This window comes from Petromyzon marinus, unplaced genomic scaffold, assembly GCF_048934315.1.
Source record: "Petromyzon marinus isolate PM22_M1 ecotype Great Lakes invasive population unplaced genomic scaffold, UKy_Petmar_22M1.pri1.0 PM_G_Scaffold_70, whole genome shotgun sequence".
NCBI lineage: Eukaryota > Metazoa > Chordata > Hyperoartia > Petromyzontiformes > Petromyzontidae > Petromyzon > Petromyzon marinus.
Window position 1 is genome coordinate 544,620 of NW_027423025.1, and position 26,339 is coordinate 570,958.

Sequence of the window (26,339 nt, forward strand, 5' to 3'; positions counted from 1 at the left end):
ACTATTAGGTTTTTGAAAGTGATACTAATTTTAAAAAAATAATAGATATCCAATCAGTATATACACTACCGCATTTTCCCGCATATAACCCACGGGGTATACAACTTTTTACAAACAAACAAGACCCTGCGGGGTATATGGAGGTGCTGGCTATCCCAAAAATATTTTACACGTGTGACAAGTCATGACTCGTTTACAGTTTTTAATGGTAGGACTGTCCACTATGCAACACTTACCTTTGACTAAAGCACTGCTGAATAAACCACTCACACTAATATTGCACGTTATCAGGTTTTAAATGATTCGAATTGTTTGTACAATGAAATGATGTTTGAAGTGGGCGTACTTTGTTTACCGGCGACGGGAGCTGGGGGAGAGGTGGGGGGTGGGCGAGGCCACGGCGTTACTGTAGTGCCGCTATTGTCTGCGCAGTGCGCAATCTACCAGTGCTAAAACTACTTACTTATCTACCAGTTACGTGTTATTTATTTAGTGGATATTTACTTTACTTACTTATTTACTGTTTTAAGTTCATTCGTTTCTGGTTAATTTGTTTTCTTTGTGCAAGTTATGATTTTAATGTTAACAATTGATAGTGTAATGTATTACAAATGTAAACTTAGTTTTAATGATGGAATTAAGCTTCGGTAACGACGTTAAATCTATGAATGCATGTGGGGTATATGGAGGTGCGGGCTGTCTGAAATTTTGATTCAAAGCTTTCGTGACTGCAGTAATTCATATTCTTAGCTCTTTCGGTAAAGTCACGTTAAAGGGAAACAACAAAATAATAAAATATATATAAAACAATAAAAATTCTCACGACGTTTCGGCCATAACACAAACGGTTATCATCAGGTGTGAAAAACCAACGGCAAGAAACATTTGAAAGAAGTGTCGGTAGAATATCTGAAATTTGTTTTACACAAAATGCTATTTTTGCGGGGTATATGCGTCTGCGGGCTATATGCGGGAAAATACGGTACCAACCTTAAAATTGTATGTCGAGCACTCTAAAAACAGTCTTACTGCCCTAGACTTCATGCAGACATGTGAAACCTGGTCGTGTGATCACATGAAAGTGATAATAAAATTACTCATCTTGCTATCCCACCTATTTATGAAAGCCACCGTCAAGGAAATAACTCCATGTGTGGAATGTTCTCAATTCCCCAACCCACCAGCAAAGAAACAACACGAAACAAACTGCTTTATTTTACATTGTCGTCAATGTTTATTTAATTACAACACCGTAACGTCACACACCACGAGAGCATACAAAAGTGGGGCCAACACCAAAGAGCAATAATACGACACGATCTAACCAAAAAACAACATCTATTATGGTCAACATTGGTCACGGAAGCCTACAACTTCTGAATGTTAATGTAGATGTTGTTTATTGTTCACGTTATTCCTCGTTATTAAAGAAGCCTACTACTACTGGACGTTAAACAGAATTGCAGACGGTTTTTTTTATTGGTCACTGGGTGTTGGCCGTGGGAAGGAATCGAACTCGGGTGTCCGGGGGTTCGTAGCGCGGCACAGTGCTGACCGCTACTACAACTACCGCTCCCCACCGCTCGTTCAAGCAGCAGCAGCAAGGCAATGACGAGCGTATATCACTCGCACTGAGACTTAAACATCATGAAACTATGTCCTAATTGGCATATAAAAAAAAACAATCAAACTGTGTTGACTATGTAGATTAGTGACTGCAAGGGTTGCGATTCGAATCTACGCATCAATTAGATTTGAAGCTCAATGATACTGGTAGGAACCTCCTGGTTACACCACCAGCCCACAGGGGATTATTGTGTCCGTCCGTCCGTCGTGCATCCAAAAATGGGAGGGGTGGGGCTGGGTGGAGAGGGGAGGGTGGGGAGGGGCTGGGTGGGGAGGGTGGGGAGGGGCTGGGTGGGGAGGGGCTGGGTGAGGGGTGGGAGGGGTGGGGCTGGGTGGGAGGGGTGGGGCTGGGTGGGGAGGGGCTGGTCACCCCGTGGTGCCCTTATAAAACTCAACGTGTAACCTACTCACGCCAGCTAGTGCCCGCCCTCACAGTCGGGCATATTTGCGGAATACACCACGTGGTGCCGCCGTTGACCCTGGCCATTGACTGAGCAACCCAACGTTCCTACCAGCTCCCTCCGCAAGAGAATGTGTTTGTTCATAAACCCACTGGACTATTTGGTGACCAGGTGGACGGCGGAACAATTTCATTCTAGGAATGGATTGCGTCGAGTCAAATTGCATTCTGAGTGTGTGGCGTGTGCCAAGTGCATTCATTGCATGTGCGATGAAGACTTGTCACACTTATCTTGAGATGGTTTCTTTACTGTAGAGACGCGTTCACTCAAACAGGCGGAGACCTCCACTGCAACAGCCCCGATTCTCCCACGCATCTCCCCAATTCCTGAACGGTCTCGCTTGTTCCAGAGGCTCGCTCCACCGGCAGATTCTACCGTCGTTACCTCGTTCCCATAGCCCACCAGTCGAACGACATCAACATCTTTAACAACAAAATCAACATCATCAACATCATCAACAACAACATCATAAACATCAACAACAAAATCAACAACAACGCCACAGCCACGACTGCTCCTACTGCTACTGCGGCCGCTGCGACAGACGCCACTGCTGCCACTGCTGCCACAGCTGCCACTGCTGCCACAGCTGCCACTGCTGCCATAGCTGCCGCTGACGCTGACGCCGCTGCTGCTCGAGGAATCTTTATGACAGGAAGTGCTCCCTGTCCCAGCCGTCATTCTTGTAGCTGGCGTGGAGCTTGCGGTGAGCCCAGAGAGCGGTGAGCAAAGCCCTCGCTGCAAATACATCCTGGCTCCATGCCGTCCTGATGCAGCACACACACACACACAGATGCACAAAGGTAAAGACAAAGATCCCCCGTGTAGCCTTAACAGACTGTAGGGGCGAGTGCTGTTAGCGAGCACCTATGAAGGCCGGCACAGTACACGAGGGGGTGGGTGGCCAGCACCACGCCCGGCCGCCTTTGTCTCCCCAGTGGCGATGTTTACACACAGCACCAGGTACTCATTTGAGGCTGAGTCGACCTAGGAGAGGCCCAGGACCGGGACCGGTTCAAATAATCGTCACCGGTGTTGGCCGTGAGCGGGAATCGAGTCGCCGGGTTCGTAGCGCAGCGTAGCGCTAACCACTACACTACCGCTCCCCAGACACACACACAGACACACACACATACACACACACATACACACAGACACACATACAGATACACACAGACACACACATACAGACACACAGACACACACACATACACAGACACACATACAGATACACACACAGATACACACACAGACACACACACAGATATATACACACACAGATACACACAGACACACACAGACACACAGACACACACAGACACACACAGACACACAGACACACACGGACACACAGATACACACAGACACACAGACACAGACAGACAGACACACACAGACACACAGATACACAGATACACACAGACACACACAGACACACACAGACACACAGACACACACAGACACACACACACAGACACACACAGATACACACAGACACACACAGATACACACAGACACACACAGACACACACAGAGATACACAGACACACACAGACACACACACACAGACACACACACACACAGACACACACAGACACACACACACAGACACACACACAGACAACAACAACAACCGCCATTCGCCACTAAGTGGTGGTGACGTCACCACGACGCTTGTGCCAGGCTATGTGCACCCTGAGGCCACGTGAAGTGTCGAACGCCCGCTGGCAGGAGGTCACGGGGCAGACCCAGGTGCCACGGGTCGACTGACTGAGATGACTGGCTGATGCACCACCTGTGCCCCCTACTGTGCCAACCTGCTGTGCTTTAGCCACCCGGCGCTCCGCTCGTTGATCTGAGCGTCGCTCCTCCGTCCTCCGTTGTTGTTGGAGGGCGACTGCCTCCAACTGCCCAGTAGCATCCTTCACGAGCCTCCTCCACAGAGGCCGATCTTGACACCGCTGGTACCAGTCATCGGCAAGTCCACTCAGCTCCACGTCCTCCTGTACCACATCACTCCATCTCTTCTCTAGCCCGTGCCGCGCCCGCTTAGCCCCCTCAATCCGGCCGAACAAAAGCTGTTTCGGGATGCGGTGGCTGGGCATGCGGGCTACATGACCCAGCCATCGCAGCCTTGCCTGCCGGAGGAGCTCACCGATGGGACCCTGCCCAGATCTTTCAAGGATTTGTGAGCTCCTCACAATCCAGTCTGGTTAAACCCAGGATGGATCGTAGGCAGGCCAGCCTAAATGTTTCTAACTGGCGAAGATGTTCCATTAGGGGGGTCCACGTTTCGCAAGCGTAGAGAAGGGAGGGAATGACCGTGGCCGAGAAGACCTGAAGCTTAGTGCGGAGCGACAGACCAGGTAGCTTCCACACAGCGTTACGCAACCGATGAAAAGATATTGCCGCTCGACTGATTCGGAGTGAGACCTCTGCTGTTAAACTGGAGCCAGTCATAAGCACACTGCCCAGGTATGGGAAACTCTCCACTCTCTCCACAACTGCCCCATCACCGATTGGGAGTTGTGGGGGTGGAGTGTCCGATGGTACAAAATACCCAGGCAGGTGCTTAGTTTTGGTGGGGCTGATGGTAAGGCCCCACCTCTTAGTGGCACGCTCCAGTCTCAACAGCAGCGTCTCCAACTCCTCCTCTGACTGAGCAGCTATTACCAAATCATCAGCATACATAACGTGGTTGAGCAATAGGGAGCCATCCCTTGACCGCACCCGGGCATCGATTAGCCTCCCATTATATCTGTACCATATGGAGATTCCCCCGGTACAGCTATTGAAGGCTTCACGAACTACGTGGTCAAAATAGATGTTAAATAATGTGGGAGCCAGAGGACATCCCTGTCGCACCCCAAGGTGTACAGGGAATGGCTCTGACTCCTGGCCACGTAGTTTTACCCGGGTCCGCTCACCATCATGAAGGTCCTTAATGATCGTGAGCAGAGGGTCAGGTACTCCAAAAGCACGAAGAACGACCCAGAGCCCAGGCCTACTGATGGTATCATAGGCCTTGACCAGGTCAATAAAGCAGAGATGTAGGTTCGTAACGCAGTGCGCTAACTGCTACACTACCGCTCCCCACACACAGACACAGATATACACACACAGACACACACACAGGTACACACAGACACACATACAGATAAACAGACACACACAGATACACAGATACACACAAATACACACAGATACACACACAGATACACACAGACACACACACACAGACACAGATACACACAGACACACACACACAGATACACACAGACACACACACACAGACACACAGATACACACAGACACACACACAGACACACACACACAGATACACACAGACACACATACAGATACACAGACACACACACACAGATACACAGATACACACACAGACACACACACACAGATACACGCACACAGATACACACAGACACACACACACAGATACACAGACACACACACACACAGATACACAGATACAGATACACACACAGATACACACACACAGATACACACAGACACACACACACAGACACACACACACATACACACAAAGACAAAGGTCCCCAACCGTGTAGCCTCAGCAGATTGTAGGGGCAAGTGCTGTTAGTAGCGAGCAGCAGCGCCCATGGAGGCCGGCGCTGTGGCATACCACGAGGTGGGTAGTCAGCACCACGCCTGGTGAGTGGTGGTGGTGAGTGTGTGCGGTGAGAGTGGTGAGTGGTGGTGGTGAGTGTGTACCCCCCCCCCCCCCTGCTCACCGGCTGGTGCGGATGGCCACGACGCGCCCAATGCCACCGCTGCCCTGCAGGCGCTGAGCGTTGGCGGCGCTGCCGGACACCAGCACAGTGAGCGCCCAGAGCACCGCCGACACCCCGTTTTCACCCAGCCGGGAGGCGTCGCCACCCTCACCACCCTCACCAACGTCAGGCAGCATCACGGTGAGGATCCTCACGCCGTTGTACAGCCCTGGGGAGTGCGGAGAGATAGTGGTAAGCGGCCTCCATCACCACTCCCATCACCACCTCAATCATCACTTCCATAACCACCTCAATCATCAACTCCATCACCACCTCAATCACCACTCCCATCACCACCTGAATCATCACTCCCATCACCACCTCAATCACCACTCCCATCACCACCTCAATCATCACTCCCATCACCACCTCAATCACCACTCCCATCACCACCTCAATCATCAACTCCATCTCCACCTCCATCCCCCCATGACCACCTCCATCACCACCTCCATCCCCCCATCACCACCTCAATCATCAACTCCATCACCACCTCCATCCCCCCATCACTACCTCCCCACCCCCACCCCCCCACCCGCATCCCACCGATGAGGCGCTGGTTGTTGGGGTCATTCCGAGCGAGGACTCGCAGAGCGTGCACCGAGGTGAATGCCAGCAGCTGGTGATCGCTCCGCAGCTGCTCCACGAGGCAGAGCAGCCCCCCGTTGTGGGCGACGACCGTGCGGGCCAACGCCGACCACTGCTCGCGACGACGCACGGCAACGCGACACCACCAAGCAGACGGCACATCAAACAGTGAACATTGGTAGCGAGCGTTGCTAGGGAGCGTTGCTAGAGAGCGTTGCTAGATAGCGTTGCTAGGGAGCGTTGCCAGGGAGCATTGCTAGGGAGCATTGCCAGATAGCGTTGCTAGAGAGCGTTGCTAGATAGCGTTGGTAGCGAACGTTGCTAGGGAGTGTTGCTAGGGAGCGTTGGTAGCGAGCGTTGCTAGGGAGCGTTGCTCGGGAGCGTTGCCAGCGAGCATTGCTAGCGAGCGTTGCTAGGAAGCGTTGCTAAAGAGTGGTGCTAGGGAGCGTTGCTAGGGAGCATTGCTAGGGAACGTTGCTAGGGAGCGTTGCTAAAGAGCGGTGCTAGGGAGCGTTGCTAGGGAGCGTTGCTAAAGAGCGTTGCTAGGGAGCGTTGCTAGTGAGCATTGCTAGCGAGCGTTGCTAAAGAGCGGTGCTAGGGAGTGTTGCTAGGGAGCGTTGCTAAAGAGCGTTGCTAGGGAGCGTTGCTAGGGAGCGTTGCTAGGGAACGTTGCTAGCGAGCATTGCTAGAGAGCGTTGCTAGGGAGTGTTGCTAAGGAGCGTTGCTAGGGAACGTTGCTAGCGAGCGTTGCTAGAGAGCGTTGCAAGGGAGCGTTGCTAGGGAACGTTGCTAGGGAGCGTTGCAAAGGAGCGTTGCTAAGGAACGTTGCTAGGGAGCGTTGCTAGGGAACCTTGCTAGGGAACGTTGCTAGGGAGCGTTGCTAAGGAGCGTTGCTAGGGAACGTTGCAAGGGAGCGTTGCTAGGGAGCGTTGCTAAGGAGCGTTGCTAGGGAACGTCGGTCATCTTGCTTCTCGTGGCCCACAACGCACACGCGGCCGGGAGCAGGAGCACCGCGGTGACGTCACCGTCGCTGAGTGGCGGCCATTTGTTTTGTGGTGCAGTGACGTCACCGTCGCTGAGTAGCGGCCATTTGTTTTGTGGTGCAGTGACGTCACCCCCCCCCCACCCACCTCGGTGTCTCCGCTGGCCAGGCTGTAGATGGTGCTGGTTGCTGCTTGCAGGATGACCGTGTTGTGTGACTGCTGCAGCAGAGACACGTAGCAGCTGACCGTGTCGGGTTGGTACAGCAGCTCACTGCCTGCACAACGCCCGTACATCAAACTATCACAAACTACACCATACACTATACTACTATACACTATACTATACACTATCACAAACTACACCATACACTGCACACTATCACAAACTACACCATACACTATACTACTATACACTATACTATACACTATCACAAACTACACCATACACTACACACTATCACAAACTGCACCATACACTACACACTACTATACACTATACTATACACTATCACAAACTACACCATACACTACACACTATCACAAACTACACCATACACTATACTACTATACACTATCACAAACTACACCATACACTACACACTATCACAAACTACACCATACACTATACTACTATATACTATACTATACACTATCACAAACTACACTATACTACTATACACTACACTACACACTATCACAAACTACACCATACACTATACACTACCATACACTATACTATACACTATCACAAACTACACTACACTACACACTATACTACTATACTATACACTATCACAAACTACACCATACACTATACTATACACTATCACAAACTACACCATACACTATACTACTATACTATCACAAACTACACCATACACTATACTATACACTATCACAAACTACACCATACACTACACACTATCACAAACTACACCATACACTATACTACTATACACTATCACAAACTACACCACACACTATACACTACACTACTGTACACTACACTACACACTATCACAAACTACACCATACACTATACTACTATACACTATACTATACACTGTCACAAACTACACTACACTACACACTATCACAAACTACACCATACACTATACACTACTATACACTACACTACACACTATCACAAACTACAACATACACTATACACTACTATACACTATACTATACACTATCACAAACTACACTACACTACACACTATCACAAACTACACCATACACTACACTACTATACACTATACTATACACTACTATACACTACACTACACACTATCACAAACTACAACATACACTATACACTACTATACACTATACTATACACTATCACAAACTACACTACACTACACACTATCACAAACTACACCATACACTACACTACTATACACTATACTATACACTATCATAAACTACACTACACACTATCACAAACTACACCATACACTATACACCACTATACACTATACTATACACTATCACAAACTACACTACACACTATCACAAACTACACCATACACTATACGCTACACTACTATACACTATACTATACACTATCACAAACTACACTACACTACACACTATCACAAACTACACCAAACACTATACACTACACTACTATACACTACACTACACACTATCACAAACTACACCATACACTATACTACTATACTATACACTATCACAAACTACACTACACTACACACTATCACAAACTACACCATACACTACAATACTATACACTATCACAAACTACACTACACTAGACACTATCACAAACTACACCATACACTATACACTACACTACAGACTATCACAAACTACACCATACACTATACACTACACTACACTATCACAAACTACACCAAACACTATACACTATACTACTATACACTATACTATACACTATCACAAACTACACTACACACTATCAAAAACTACACCATACACTATACACTACACTACTATACACTATACTATACACTATCACAAACTACACTACACTACACACTATCACAAACTACACCAAACACTATACACTACACTACTATACACTACACTACACACTATCACAAACTACACCATACACTATACTACTATACTATACACTATCACAAACTACACTACACTACACACTATCACAAACTACACCATACACTACAATACTATACACTATCACAAACTACACTACACTAGACACTATCACAAACTACACCATACACTATACACTACACTACAGACTATCACAAACTACACCATACACTATACACTACACTACTCTACACTACACTATCACAAACTACACCAAACACTATACACTATACTACTATACACTATACTATACACTATCACAAACTACACTACACACTATCAAAAACTACACCATACACTATACACTACACTACTATACACTATACTATACACTATCACAAACTACACTACACACTATCACAAACTACACTACACTACTATACACTATACTATACACTATCACAAACTACACTACACACTATCACAAACTAAACCATACACTATACACTACAATACTATACACTATACTATACACAATCACAAACTACACTACACTACACACTATCACAAACTACACTACACTATAACAAACTACACTACACTATCACAAACTACACTACACTATCACAAACTACACTATACACTACACTATCACAAACTACACTACCATAGACTACACTACACTACTATACACTACATTATACACTACACTATACACTACACTACCATACACTACACTACTATACACTAATACACACTACATTACTATACCCTACACTACCATACACTACTATACACTACACTACTATACACTACACTACTATACACTACACTACTATACACTACACTACTATACACTACACTACTATACACTACTACACACTACATTACTATACCCTACACTCATAATAACGGTTTTTGGGTTAGATCGCGTTTATTTATAAATGTGTCGTAACCCTCCACTACCCGACACGGCCAATCAGCAAAAAAGTGTCACGTTGACAAAAGACAAATAATTCACTACTTTAGCCCACCGGTGTGTTGAAGAGTGAATCCACATTTACAGTTTGAGTACGACGTTTCGCTGGTAAGTACTTCCAGCATCATCGGGCAATTGGCGAAACGTCGTACTCAAACTGTAAATGTGGATTCACTCTTCAACACACCGGTGGGCTAAAGTAGTGAATTATTTGTCTTTTATCAACGTGACACTTTTTTGCTGATTGGCCGTGTCGGGTGGTGGAGGGTTACGACACATTTATAAATAAACGCGATCTAACCCAAAAACCGTTATTATGAATAATATTGGTCGCGAAAGCCTACGTATTAAACTATACCCTACACTACCATACACTATACTACTATACACTACACTACTATAAACTACACTACTATACACTACACTACTATACACTACACTACTATACACTACACCACTATACACTACACTATACACTACACCAGACATGGGCAAAGTACGGCGCCCGGGCCGTATACGGCTCGTTGGGCTTTTGAATCCGGCCCGCCGAACTTGTCCAAATATTATTATTAAATTAAATTTTCCCTTTCCCCTTTAATGCCCCCATTTCCCCATTAGATGGCGCACTTTGACCGGGAGTGTGGTGTATATGGCTCAGATGTTTTCATGATGTTTGATCAGTCACGCTACGACGTGTTTTTGTATTGTTCATATTCGTGCGATTTGTTAAACTGCCTTGCAAATAAATGCTTTGCTACCTGTTAAAGGCCAAATCCTTTCACGTAATGATTTTTAACACGTCATTTATATTTAGTTCACACAGACACTCCATCCATCTGTTCCTGGCCCGGCCCCTCTGTCAAATTTTAGAAACCATTGTGGCCCGCGAGTCAAAAAATGTGCCCACCCCTGCACTACACTATACTACTATACACTAGACCAGTGGTTCTTAACCTGGGTTCGATCGAACCCCAGGGGTTCGGTGAGTTGATCTCAGGGGTTCGGCAGTGCCCCCGCCACGGAGGTCCGGACACACTTGAATTATTGTGTAAATTTGTGATGACACACACGGCCTGCTTGGCCATCACTGGCTGCAGATGATCATGCTACACTGCTTGGCCAATCAGCGCTGCGGGGAATTTAGTGCGTACTCAGTAGTCAACGTGTGACTGTTGTTGTCGTACGTCGTGTGATTTCTTTAATATTTTATCCATACTAACTATGTCGGGCAAAAGAAGAAAGTGGTCGGACGAATATGTACAACATGGATTCTCATGTATCACGGAACGTGATGGGAGTGAGCGTCCTATCTGCATGATTTGCAACGCCAAGTTGAGCAACTCTAGTCTTGCACCGGCAAAACTAAAGGAACACTTCTTGAAGCTGCATGGAGACGGGGAATACAAGAACACAACACTTGCTGAATTCAGGGTGAAGAGAGCCAGATTCGATGAAAGGGCCACTCTGCCTGCTCTTGGATTTGTACCTGTTAACAAACCGATCCTGACAGCATCGTACGAAGTTGCTTACCTGATCGCAAAGCAGGGCAAGCCACACACCATTGGTGAAACACTTGTGAAACCAGCTGCATTAAAGATGGCGAATCTGATACTCGGAACAGCGGCCGAAGGTAAATTATCCCAAATTCCCCTTTCAAATGACACCGTCAGTGACAGAATAGAAGACATGAGTAAAGACATCTTGGCTCAAGTAGTCGCGGATCTGATTTCAAGCCCGGCAAAATTCAGCCTTCAACTCGACGAAACCACAGACGTTTCTGATCTAAGCCAGCTTGCTGTTTTTGTACGCTATGTGAAAGACGACATGATAAAAGAAGAGTTTTTATTTTGTAAGCCTCTTACAACAACAACGAAGGCAGCCGATGTGAAGAAGCTTGTGGATGACTTCTTCAGAGACAACAATCTTTCATGGGATATGGTTTCTGCAGTTTGTACGGACGGAGCTCCAGTCATGCTGGGAAGAAAGTCTGGTTTTGGTGCGCTAGTAAAGGCCGATGCACCACACATCATTGTGACGCATTGTATTCTGCACAGGCATGCGTTGGCAACAAAAACCTTACCTCCAAAAATGGCAGAAGTATTAAAAACTGTGGTGGAATGTGTGAACTATGTGCGAAAAAGTGCTCTGAGGCACCGCATCTTCAGTGAGCTGTGTAAAGAAATGGGCTCTGAATTTGAGGTACTTCTGCTCCATTCTAATATTCGCTGGTTATCCCGGGGACAGGTGCTGAATCGTGTTTTTGCCATGCGTGTGGAATTAGCCCTGTTTTTGCAAGAGCACCAACACTGCCATGCAGATTGCTTCAAAAATCCTGAGTTCATTCTCATTTTAGCGTACATGGCTGATATATTCGCAGCTCTCAATCATCTCAATCAGCAGATGCAGGGTGGTGGAGTCAATATCATGGAAGCGGAAGAACACCTGAAGGCTTTTCAAAAAAAGCTACCGTCATGGAAACGACGAACAGAGAACAATAACTTCGCAAACTTCCCGCTTCTGGACGACTGTGCAAGTAAGATCGAAGATGTGTCTGGAATCGGAGATATTTCTGTATCCACAGAACTGAAGCAAACAATTGCCACGCACTTAGATGAGCTTGCAAAGTCTCTCGACGGATATTTCCCTACAAGAGAGTCATATCCAGCATGGGTGAGACAGCCGTTCACGTTTGCTGTTGAAACAGCAGATGTCAATGATGAATTCCTCGACGAAATCATTGAAATTCAGCAGAGCCAGGTTCAACAGCAACTCTTCAGAACAACAACGCTCTCAACGTTTTGGTGTCGACAAATGAACAAGTATCCAGTTATTGCTAAGAAAGCCCTGGATTTTTTTATACCATTTGTTACAACATATCTTTGTGAGCAATCCTTTTCGAGGATGCTGGACATAAAAACGAAGAAAAGGAACAGACTTTGCTGTGAAAATGACATGAGAGTGGCACTTGCCAAGGTGAAGCCACGCATATCTGAACTGATCTCTCAAAGGCAACAGCAGAAGTCACATTGATTTCCAGGTATGTAATTTGTTGTGAGTTTATGCATTGTGTTGGTTTTATTCTTTGAACAAGGTAATGTTCATGCACGGCTCATTTTGTGTACCAGTAAAAAACATATCTATGTCTTGAATTTGAAAAAAAATCACATTTTATTTTTCACTAAAGAGGGGTTCGGTGAATGCGCATATGAAACTGGTGGGGTTCGGTACCTCCAACAAGGTTAAGAACCATTGCACTAGACTATCACAAACTACACTACACTATCACAAACTACACCAAACACTATACACTACACTACTATACACTACACTACACACTATCACAAACTACACCATACACTATACACTACACTACTATACACTATACTATACACTATCACAAACTACACTACACACTATCACAAACTACACCATACACTACAATACTATACACTATCACAAACTACACTACACTACACACTATCACAAACTACACCATACACTATACACTACACTACAGACTATCACAAACTACACCATATACTATACACTACACTACTATACACTATACTATACACTATCACAAACTACACTACACACTATCACAAACTACACCATACACTATACACTACAATACTATACACTATACTATACACTATCACAAACTACACTACACCATCACAAACTACACTACACTATACTACTATACACTATCACAAACTACACTACACTATACACTACACTATCACAAACTACACTACACTACCATACACTACACTACTATACACTACTACACACTACATTACTATACCCTACACTATCACAAACTATACTACCATACACTACCATACACTACACACTATCACAAACTACACCATACACTATACACCACACTACTATACACTATACTATACACTATCACAAACTACACCATACACTATACACTACACTACTATACACTATACTATACACTTTCACAAACCACACTACACTACACACTATCACAAACTACACCATACACTATACACTACACTACACACTATCAAAAACTACACCATACACTATACACTACACTACTATACACTATACTATACACTATCACAAACTACACTACACACTATCACAAACTACACTACACTATACACTACACTACTATACACTATACTATACACTATCACAAACTACACAACACTATAACAAACTACACTACACTATTACAAACTACACTACACTATAATACACTACACTATCACAAACTACACTACACTATACACTACACTATCACAAACTACACTACCATAGACTACACTATACTATACACTACACTATACACTACACTACTATACACTACTACACACTACATTACTATACCCTACACTATCACAAACTACACTACCATACACTACTATACACTACACACTATCACAAACTACACCATACACTATACACCACACTACTATACACTATACTATACACTATCACAAACTACACCATATACTATACACTACACTACTATACACTATACTATACACTATCACAAACCACACTACACTACACACTATCACTATACACTACACTACACACTATCAAAAACTACACCACACACTATCAAAAACTACACCATACACTACACTACTATACACTATACTACACACTATCACAAACTACACTACACTATACACTACACTACACTATACTACACTACACTATCACAAACTACACTACACTATACACTACACTATCACAAACTACACTACCATAGACTACACTATACTATACACTACACTATACTATACACTACACTATACACTACACTACTATACACTACACTACTATACACTACACTACTATACACTACACTACTATACACTACACTACTATACACTACACTACCATACACTACACCACTATACACTACACTACTATACACTACACTACTATACACTACACTACCATACACTACACCACTATACACTACACCACTATACACTACACTACTATACACTACACTACTATACACTACACTACCATACACTACGCTACCATACACTACACCACTATACACTACACTACCGTACACTATACACTACTATACACTACTATACACTACACTACTATACACTACACTATACACTACACTACTATACACTACACTACCATACACTACACCACTATACACTACACTACTATACACTACACTACTATACACTACACTACCATACACTACACCACTATACACTACACCACTATACACTACACTACTATACACTACACTACTATACACTACACTACCATACACTACACTACCATACACTACACCACTATACACTACACTACCGTACACTATACACTACTATACACTACTATACACTACACTACTATACACTACACTATACACTACACTATACACTACACTACTATACACTACACTACTATACACTACACTACCATACACTACACTACCATACACTACACCACTATACACTACACTACCGTACACTATACACTACTATACACTACTATACACTACACTACTATACACTGCACTATACACTACACTACTATACACTACACTACCATACACTACACCACTATACACTACACTACTATACACTACACTACTATACACTACACTACCATACACTACACCACTATACACTACACCACTATACACTACACTACTATACACTACACTACTATACACTACACTACCATACACTACACTACCATACACTACACCACTATACACTACACTACCGTACACTATACACTACTATACACTACTATACACTACACAACTATACACTACACTATACACTACACTACTATACACTACACTACCATACACTACACCACTATACACTACACCACTATACACTACACTACTATACACTACACTACTATACACTACACTACCATACACTACACTACCATACACTACACCACTATACACTACACTACACTATACACTACACTACTATACACTACACTACTATACACTACACTACTATACACTACACAACTATACACTACACTACTATACACTATACTACTATACACTACACTACCATACACTACACCACTATACACTACACTACTATACACTACACTACTATACACTACACTATACACTATCACAAACTACACAACACTATAACAAACTACACTACACTATTACAAACTACACTACACTATAATACACTACACTATCACAAACTACACTACACTATACACTACACTATCACAAACTACACTACCATAGACTACACTATACTATACACTACACTATACACTACACTACTATACACTACTACACACTACATTACTATACCCTACACTATCACAAACTACACTACCATACACTACTATACACTACACACTATCACAAACTACACCATACACTATACACCACACTACTATACACTATACTATACACTATCACAAACCACACTACACTACACACTATCACTATACACTACACTACACACTATCAAAAACTACACCACACACTATCAAAAACTACACCATACACTACACTACTATACACTATACTACACACTATCACAAACTACACTACACTATACACTACACTACTATACACTATACTATACACTATCACAAACTACACTACACTATAACAAACTACACTACACTATCACAAACTACACTACACTATACTACACTACACTATCACAAACTACACTACACTATACACTACACTATCGCAAACTACACTACCATAGACTACACTATACTATACACTACACTATACTATACACTACACTATACACTACACTACTATACACTACACTACTATACACTACACTACTATACACTACACTACTATACACTACACTACTATACACTACACTACCATACACTACACCACTATACACTACACTACTATACACTGCACTACTATACACTACACTACCATACACTACACCACTATACACTACACTACTATACACTACACTACTATACACTACACTACCATACACTACACTACCATACACTACACCACTATACACTACACTACCGTACACTATACACTACTATACACTACTATACACTACACTACTATACACTACACTATACACTACACTACTATACACTACACTACCATACACTACACCACTATATACTACACCACTATACACTACACTACTATACACTACACTACTATACACTACACTACCATACACTACACTACCATACACTACACCACTATACACTTCACTACCGTACACTATACACTACTATACACTACTATACACTACACTACTATACACTACACTATACACTACACCACTATACACTACACTACTATACACTACACTACTATACACTACACTACCATACACTACACTACCATACACTACACCACTATACACTACACTACCGTACACTATACACTACTATACACTACTATACACTACACTACTATACACTACACTATACACTACACTACTATACACTACACTACCATACACTACACCACTATACACTACACTACTATACACTACACTACCATACACTACACTACCATACACTACACCACTATACACTACACTACCGTACACTATACACTACTATACACTACTATACACTACACAACTATACACTACACTATACACTACACTACTATACACTACACTACCATACACTACACCACTATACACTACACCACTATACACTACACTACTATACACTACACTACTATACACTACACTACCATACACTACACTACCATACACTACACCACTATACACTACACTATACACTACACTACTATACACTACACTACTATACACTACACTACTATACACTACACTACTATACACTACACTACTATACACTACACAACTATACACTACACTACTATACACTATACTACTATACACTACACTACCATACACTACACCACTATACACTACACTACTATACACTACACTACTATACACTACACTATACACTATCACAAACTACACAACACTATAACAAACTACACTACACTATTACAAACTACACTACACTATAATACACTACACTATCACAAACTACACTACACTATACACTACACTATCACAAACTACACTACCATAGACTACACTATACTATACACTACACTATACACTACACTACTATACACTACTACACACTACATTACTATACCCTACACTATAACAAACTACACTAGCATACACTACTATACACTACACACTATCACAAACTACACCATACACTATACACCACACTACTATACACTATACTATACACTATCACAAACTACACCATATACTATACACTACACTACTATACACTATACTATACACTATCACAAACCACACTACACTACACACTATCACTATACACTACACTACACACTATCAAAAACTACACCACACATTATCAAAAACTACACCATACACTACACTACTATACACTATACTACACACTATCACAAACTACACTACACTATACACTACACTACTATACACTATACTATACACTATCACAAACTACACTACACTATAACAAACTACACTACACTATCACAAACTACACTACACTATACTACACTACACTATCACAAACTACACTACACTATACACTACACTATCACAAACTACACTACCATAGACTACACTATACTATACACTACACTATACTATACACTACACTATACACTACACTACTATATACTACACTACTATACACTACACTACTATACACTACACTACTATACACTACACTACTATACACTACACTACCATACACTACACCACTATACACTACACTACTATACACTACACTACTATACACTACACTACCATACACTACACCACTATACACTACACCACTATACACTACACTACTATACACTACACTACTATACACTACACTACCATACACTACACTACCATACACTACACCACTATACACTACACTACCGTACACTATACACTACTATACACTACTATACACTACACTACTATACACTACACTATACACTACACTACTATACACTACACTACCATACACTACACCACTATACACTACACTACTATACACTACACTACCATACACTACACAACCATACACTACACCACTATACACTACACTACCGTACACTATACACTACTATACACTACTATACACTACACAACTATACACTACACTATACACTACACTACTATACACTACACTACCATACACTACACCACTATACACTACACCACTATACACTACACTACTATACACTACACTACTATACACTACACTACCATACACTACACTACCATACACTACACCACTATACACTACACTACACTATACACTACACTACTATACACTACACTACTATACACTACACTACTATACACTACACTACTATACACTACACTACTATACACTACACAACTATACACTACACTACTATACACTATACTACTATACACTACACTACCATACACTACACCACTATACACTACACTACTATACACTACACTACTATACACTACACTATACACTATCACAAACTACACAACACTATAACAAACTACACTACACTATACACTACACTATCACAAACTACACTACCATAGACTACACTATACTATACACTACACTATACACTACACTACTATACACTACTACACACTACATTACTATACCCTACACTATAACAAACTACACTAGCATACACTACTATACACTACACACTATCACAAACTACACCATACACTATACACCACACTACTATACACTATACTATACACTATCACAAACTACACCATATACTATACACTACACTACTATACACTATACTATACACTATCACAAACCACACTACACTACACACTATCACTATACACTACACTACACACTATCAAAAACTACACCACACACTATCAAAAACTACACCATACACTACACTACTATACACTATACTACACACTATCACAAACTACACTACACTATACACTACACTACTATACACTATACTATACACTATCACAAACTACACTACACTATAACAAACTACACTACACTATCACAAACTACACTACACTATACTACACTACACTATCACAAACTACACTACACTATACACTACACTATCACAAACTACACTACCATAGACTACACTATACTATACACTACACTATACTATACACTACACTATACACTACACTACTATACACTACACTACTATACACTACACTACTATACACTACACTACTATACACTACACTACCATACACTACACCACTATACACTACACTACTATACACTACACTACTATACACTACACTACCATACACTACACCACTATACACTACACCACTATACACTACACTACTATACACTACACTACTATACACTACACTACCATACACTACACTACCATACACTACACCACTATACACTACACTACCGTACACTTTACACTACTATACACTACTATACACTACACTACTATACACTACACTATACACTACACTACTATACACTACACTACCATACACTACACCACTATACACTACACTACTATACACTACACTACTATACACTACACTACCATACACTACACCACTATACACTACACCACTATACACTACACTACTATACACTACACTACTATACACTACACTACCATACACTACACTACCATACACTACACCACTATACACTACACTACCGTACACTATACACTACTATACACTACTATACACTACACAACTATACACTACACTATACACTACACTACTATACACTACACTACCATACACTACACCACTATACACTACACCACTATACACTACACTACTATACACTACACTACTATACACTACACTACCATACACTACACTACCATACACTACACCACTATACACTACACTACACTATACACTACACTACTATACACTACACTACTATACACTACACTACTATACACTACACTACTATACACTACACTACTATACACTACACAACTATACACTACACTACTATACACTATACTACTATACACTACACTACCATACACTACACCACTATACACTACACTACTATACACTACACTACTATACACTACACTACCATACACTACACCACTATACACTACACCACTATACACTACACTACTATACACTACACTACTATACACTACACTACCATACACTACACTACCATACACTACACCACTATACACTACACTACCGTACACTATACACTACTATACACTACTATACACTACACTACTATACACTACACTACTATACACTACACTACTATACACTACACTACTATACACTACACTACTATACACTACTATACACTACACTACTATACACTACACTACTATACACTACTATACACTACACTACTATACACTACACTATACACTACACCAGACGTGGGCAAAGTACGGCCCCCGGGCTGTATACGGCCCGTTGGGCTTTTGAATCCGGCCCGCCGTCCAAATATTATTATTAAATTAAATGTTCCCTTTCCCCTTTAATGCCCCCGTTTCCCCATTAGATGGCGCACTTTGACCGGGAGTGTGGTGTATATGGCTCAGATGTTTTCATGATGTTTGATCAGTCACGCTACGACGTGTTTTTGTATTGTTCATATTCGTGCGATGTGTTAAACTGCCTTGCAAATAAACGCTTTGCTACCTGTTAAAGGCCAAATCCTTTCATGTAATGATTTTTAACACGTCATTTATATTTAGTTCACACAAACACTCCATCCATCTGTTCCTGGCCCGGCCCCTCTGTCAAATTTTAGAAACCATTGTGGCCCGCGAGTAAAAAAATTTGCCCACCCCTGCACTACACTATACTACTATACACTACACTATCACAAACTACACTACACTATAACACACTACACTACACTATCACAAACTACACTACACTATCACAAACTACACGACACTATCACAAACTACACCACACTATACACTACACTACTATACACTACACTATCACAAACTACACTACACTATACACTACACTATCACAAACTACACTACACTATACACTACTATACACTACTACACTCTACACTACCCTATACACTACTAGTGTCGTGTATAGGGGGGAGGGAGTGAGGGGGGGAGGGAGTAAGGGGGGAGGGAGTGAGGGGGGAGGGAGTGAGGGGGGAGTGAGGGGGGAGGGAGTGAGGGGGGAGGGAGTGAGGGGGAGGGAGTGAGGGGGGGAGGGAGTGAGGGGGAGGGAGTAAGGGGGGGGGAGTGAGGGGGGAGGGAGTGAGGGGGAGGGAGTAAGGGGGGGGGAGTGAGGGGGGAGGGAGTGAGGGGGAGGGAGTAAGGGGGGAGGGAGTGAGGGGGGAGGGAGTGAGGGGGGAGGGAGTGAGGGGGGAGGGAGTGAGGGGGGAGGGAGTGAGGGGGGGGGGAGTGAGGGGGGAGGGAGTGAGGGGGGGGAGTGAGGGGGGAGGGAGTGAGGGGGGAGGGAGTGAGGGGGGAGGGAGTGAGGGGGAGGGAGTGGAGGGGGGGGTCACCTCTCTTCATGGTGAAGCTGCGGCTGGCAGCTTCTCCCCAGCCCCCCCCCACCCTGCCCACCCTGGAGCCCTTCACGTCCGGGATGTGGTACAGGATGTGCACGCTCAGCTGCTGGAGGAGGCAGACTGCATCCTCGACCGCCTGCGCACACAGACAGCCCGTGGCAGACGAAGACAAAGATCCCCCGTGTAGCCCGTGACGGACAGTAGGGGCGAGTGTCGTTAGTTGCGCAAGAGGGGGTGGGTGGCCGGCACCGCGCCCGGCCGCCTTTGTCTCCCCGGTGGCGATGTTTACTACGCACCGCACCGGGTACTCATTTGAGGCCGAGTCGACCTAGGGGAAGCCCAGGGACCGGTTCAGATTTTCGCCACCGGGGTTGGATGTGAGCGGGAGTCCTCGGGTCGCCGGGTTTGTGGCATAGCGCTAACCACTACACCGCTGCTCCCCGCACGCATACACACATACATACACACATACATATACACACACATACACACAAATACACACACTCATACACACACACATACACACAAATACACACATACATACACACATACACACACATACACACGAACATACATACACACATACATACACACATACACACACATACAAAGACAAAGATCCCCCATATAGCCTTAACAGACTGTAGGGGCAAGTGCTGTCAGCGAGCAGCACCTATGAAGGCCGGAACGGTACACGAGGGGGTGGGTGGCCAGCACCACGCCCGACCGCATTTGTCTCCCTAGTGGCAATGTTTACACACCACACAAGGTACTCATTTGAGGCTGAGTCGACCTAGGGGAGGCCCGGGACCAGTTCAGATAATCGTCACTGGTGTTGGCCGTGAGCGGGAATCGAACTCGGGTCGCCAGGTTCATAGCGCAGCGCGCTAACCGCTACACTATCGCTGGCAGGAGGTCATGGGGCAGACCCAGGTGCCACGGGTCGACTGACTGAGATGACTGGCGTCGCTCCTCCGCCCTCCGTTGTTGTTGGAGGGCAACTACCTCCAACTGCCCAGTAGCGTCCTTCACGAGCCTCCTCCACAGATACCGACCTTGACACCGCTGGTACCAGTCATCGACAAGTCCACTCAGCTCCACGTCCTTCTGTACCACATCACTCCATCTCTTCTCTAGCCCGTGCCGCGCCCGTTTAGTCCCCTCGATCCGGCCGAACAAAAGCTGTTTCGGCATGCGGTGGCTGGGCATGCGGGCTACATGACCCAGCCATCGCAGCCTGGCCCGCCGGAGGAGCTCACTGATGGGACCTTGCCCAGATCTTTCAAGGATTTGTGAGCTCCTCACACAATCTAGTCTGGTTAAACCCAGGATGGATCGTAGGCAGGCCAGCCTAACTGTTTCTAACCGGTGAAGATGTTCCATTAGGGGGGTCCATGTTTCGCAAGCGTAGAGAAGGGAGGGAATGACCGTGGCCGAGAAGACCTGAAGCTTAGTGCGGAGCGATAGACCAGGTAGCTTCCACACAGCGTCACGCAACCGATGAAAAGATATTGCTGCTCACTCCACCCCTGAACACGCCACCCCTGCACACTCCACCCCTGAACACTCCACCCCTGCACACTCCACCCCTGAACACTCCACCCCTGCACACTCCACCCCTGAACACGCCACCCCTGCACACTCCACCCCTGAACACTCCACCCCTGAACACTCCACCTCTGAGCACTCCACCCCTGAACATTCCACCCCTGCACACTCCACCCCTGCACACTCCACCCCTGCACACTCCACCCCTGAACACTCCACCCTGCACACTCCAACCCTGAACACTCCACCCCTGAACACTCCACCCCTGAACACGCCAACCCTGCAGACTCCACCCCTGAACACTCCACCCTGCACACTCCACCCCTGCACACTCCACCCCTGAACACTCCAACCTGCACACTCCACCCCTGAACACTCCACCCCTGCACTCTCCACCCCTGAACACTCCACCCAGCACACTCCACCCCTGCAGACTCCACCCCTGAACACTCCACCCCTGCACACTCCACCCCTGCACACTCCACCCCTGAACACTCCACCTCTGAACACGCCACCCCTGCAGACTCCACCCCTGAACACTCCACCCTGCAGACTCCACCCCTGAACACTCCACCCTGCACACTCCACCCCTGAACACTCCACCCCTGAACACTCCACCCCTGCAGACTCCACCCCTGCAGACTCCACCCCTGAACACTCCACCCTGCACACTCCACCCCTGAACACTCCACCCCTGCACACTCCACCCCTGAACACTCCACCCCTGCACACTCCACCCCTGAACACTCCACCCCTGAACACTCCACCCTGCACATTCCACTCCTGAAAACTCCACCCCTGAACACTCCACCCTGCACACTCCACCGCTGAACACTCCACCCCTGAACACTCCACCCCTGAACACCCCACCCCTGCACACTCCACCCCTGAACACTCCACCCTGCACACTCCACCTGCAGACTCCACCCCTGCAGACTCCACCCCTGAACACTCCACCCCTGAACACTCCACCCCTGAACACTCCACCCCTGCAGACTCCACCCCTGAACACTCCACCCTGCACACTCCACCCCTGAACACTCCACCCTGAACACTCCACCCCTGAACGCTCCACCCCTGAACACTCCACCCTGCACACTCCACCCTGCACACTCCGCCCCTGAACACTCCACCCCTGAACACTCCACCCCCACCTCACCACTCCCCTCACCAGGTGGCTGTGGAAGTGCAGCAGCTGCGGGTAGGGAAGCGGCAGCTGGCCGCGCTGGTACAGGGCGTGAGCGAAGATCTCCCAGACCAGGGCGCCAAGGCTCCGCTGGCTCACGGCGCCGCGCACCGTCACCTCGCAGCGCCGCGCCGACATCGCCGCCGCCGCCGCCACTCTCCTCTCCTTCCTCCTCCTCTCTCCTCCTCTCCTTCCTCCTCCTCTTCTTCCTCTTCTTCTCACTCCCCTCGCTCGCCCGGCTCCGCTGGCCCGTTAGTCGTCTCCCAGTTAATAAACTGAACAGTTCAAAACGGCGTCACGTGGCCTACCCACCGGAAAAGGGCACGACGGGAAGAAGGGGCGCGGCTTAGGTGAGGGGAGGGGTTTGGTGAGGGGTTTGGTGAGGGAGGGGTTTGGTGAGGGGTTTGGTGAGGGGAGGGTTTTGGTGAGGGAGGGGTTTGGTGAGGGGAGGGGTTGGTTAGGGGGGTTTGGTGAGGGGAGGGGTTTGGTGAGGGAGGGGTTTGGTGAGGGGAGGGGTTTGGTGAGGGGAGGGGTTGGTTATGGGGGTTTGAGGGGTTTGGTGAGGGGAGGGGTTTGGTG

General features: G+C 45.1%; 1 protein-coding gene across 1 annotated transcript; it reads right to left on the reverse strand.

Annotated features, from left to right (window-relative positions):
* Positions 1-2,733: 2,733 nt before the first annotated feature.
* LOC116937293 (plakophilin-4-like) lies at positions 2,734-25,898 on the reverse strand. Its single transcript, XM_076062786.1, has 6 exons — positions 25,746-25,898; positions 23,021-23,162; positions 7,615-7,742; positions 6,443-6,596; positions 5,858-6,065; positions 2,734-2,854 (listed from the first exon to the last, which is right to left on the reverse strand). Exons 1-6 carry the CDS (start codon positions 25,896-25,898, stop codon positions 2,734-2,736), a joined length of 906 nt encoding a protein of 301 aa, XP_075918901.1.
* Positions 25,899-26,339: the final 441 nt, after the last annotated feature.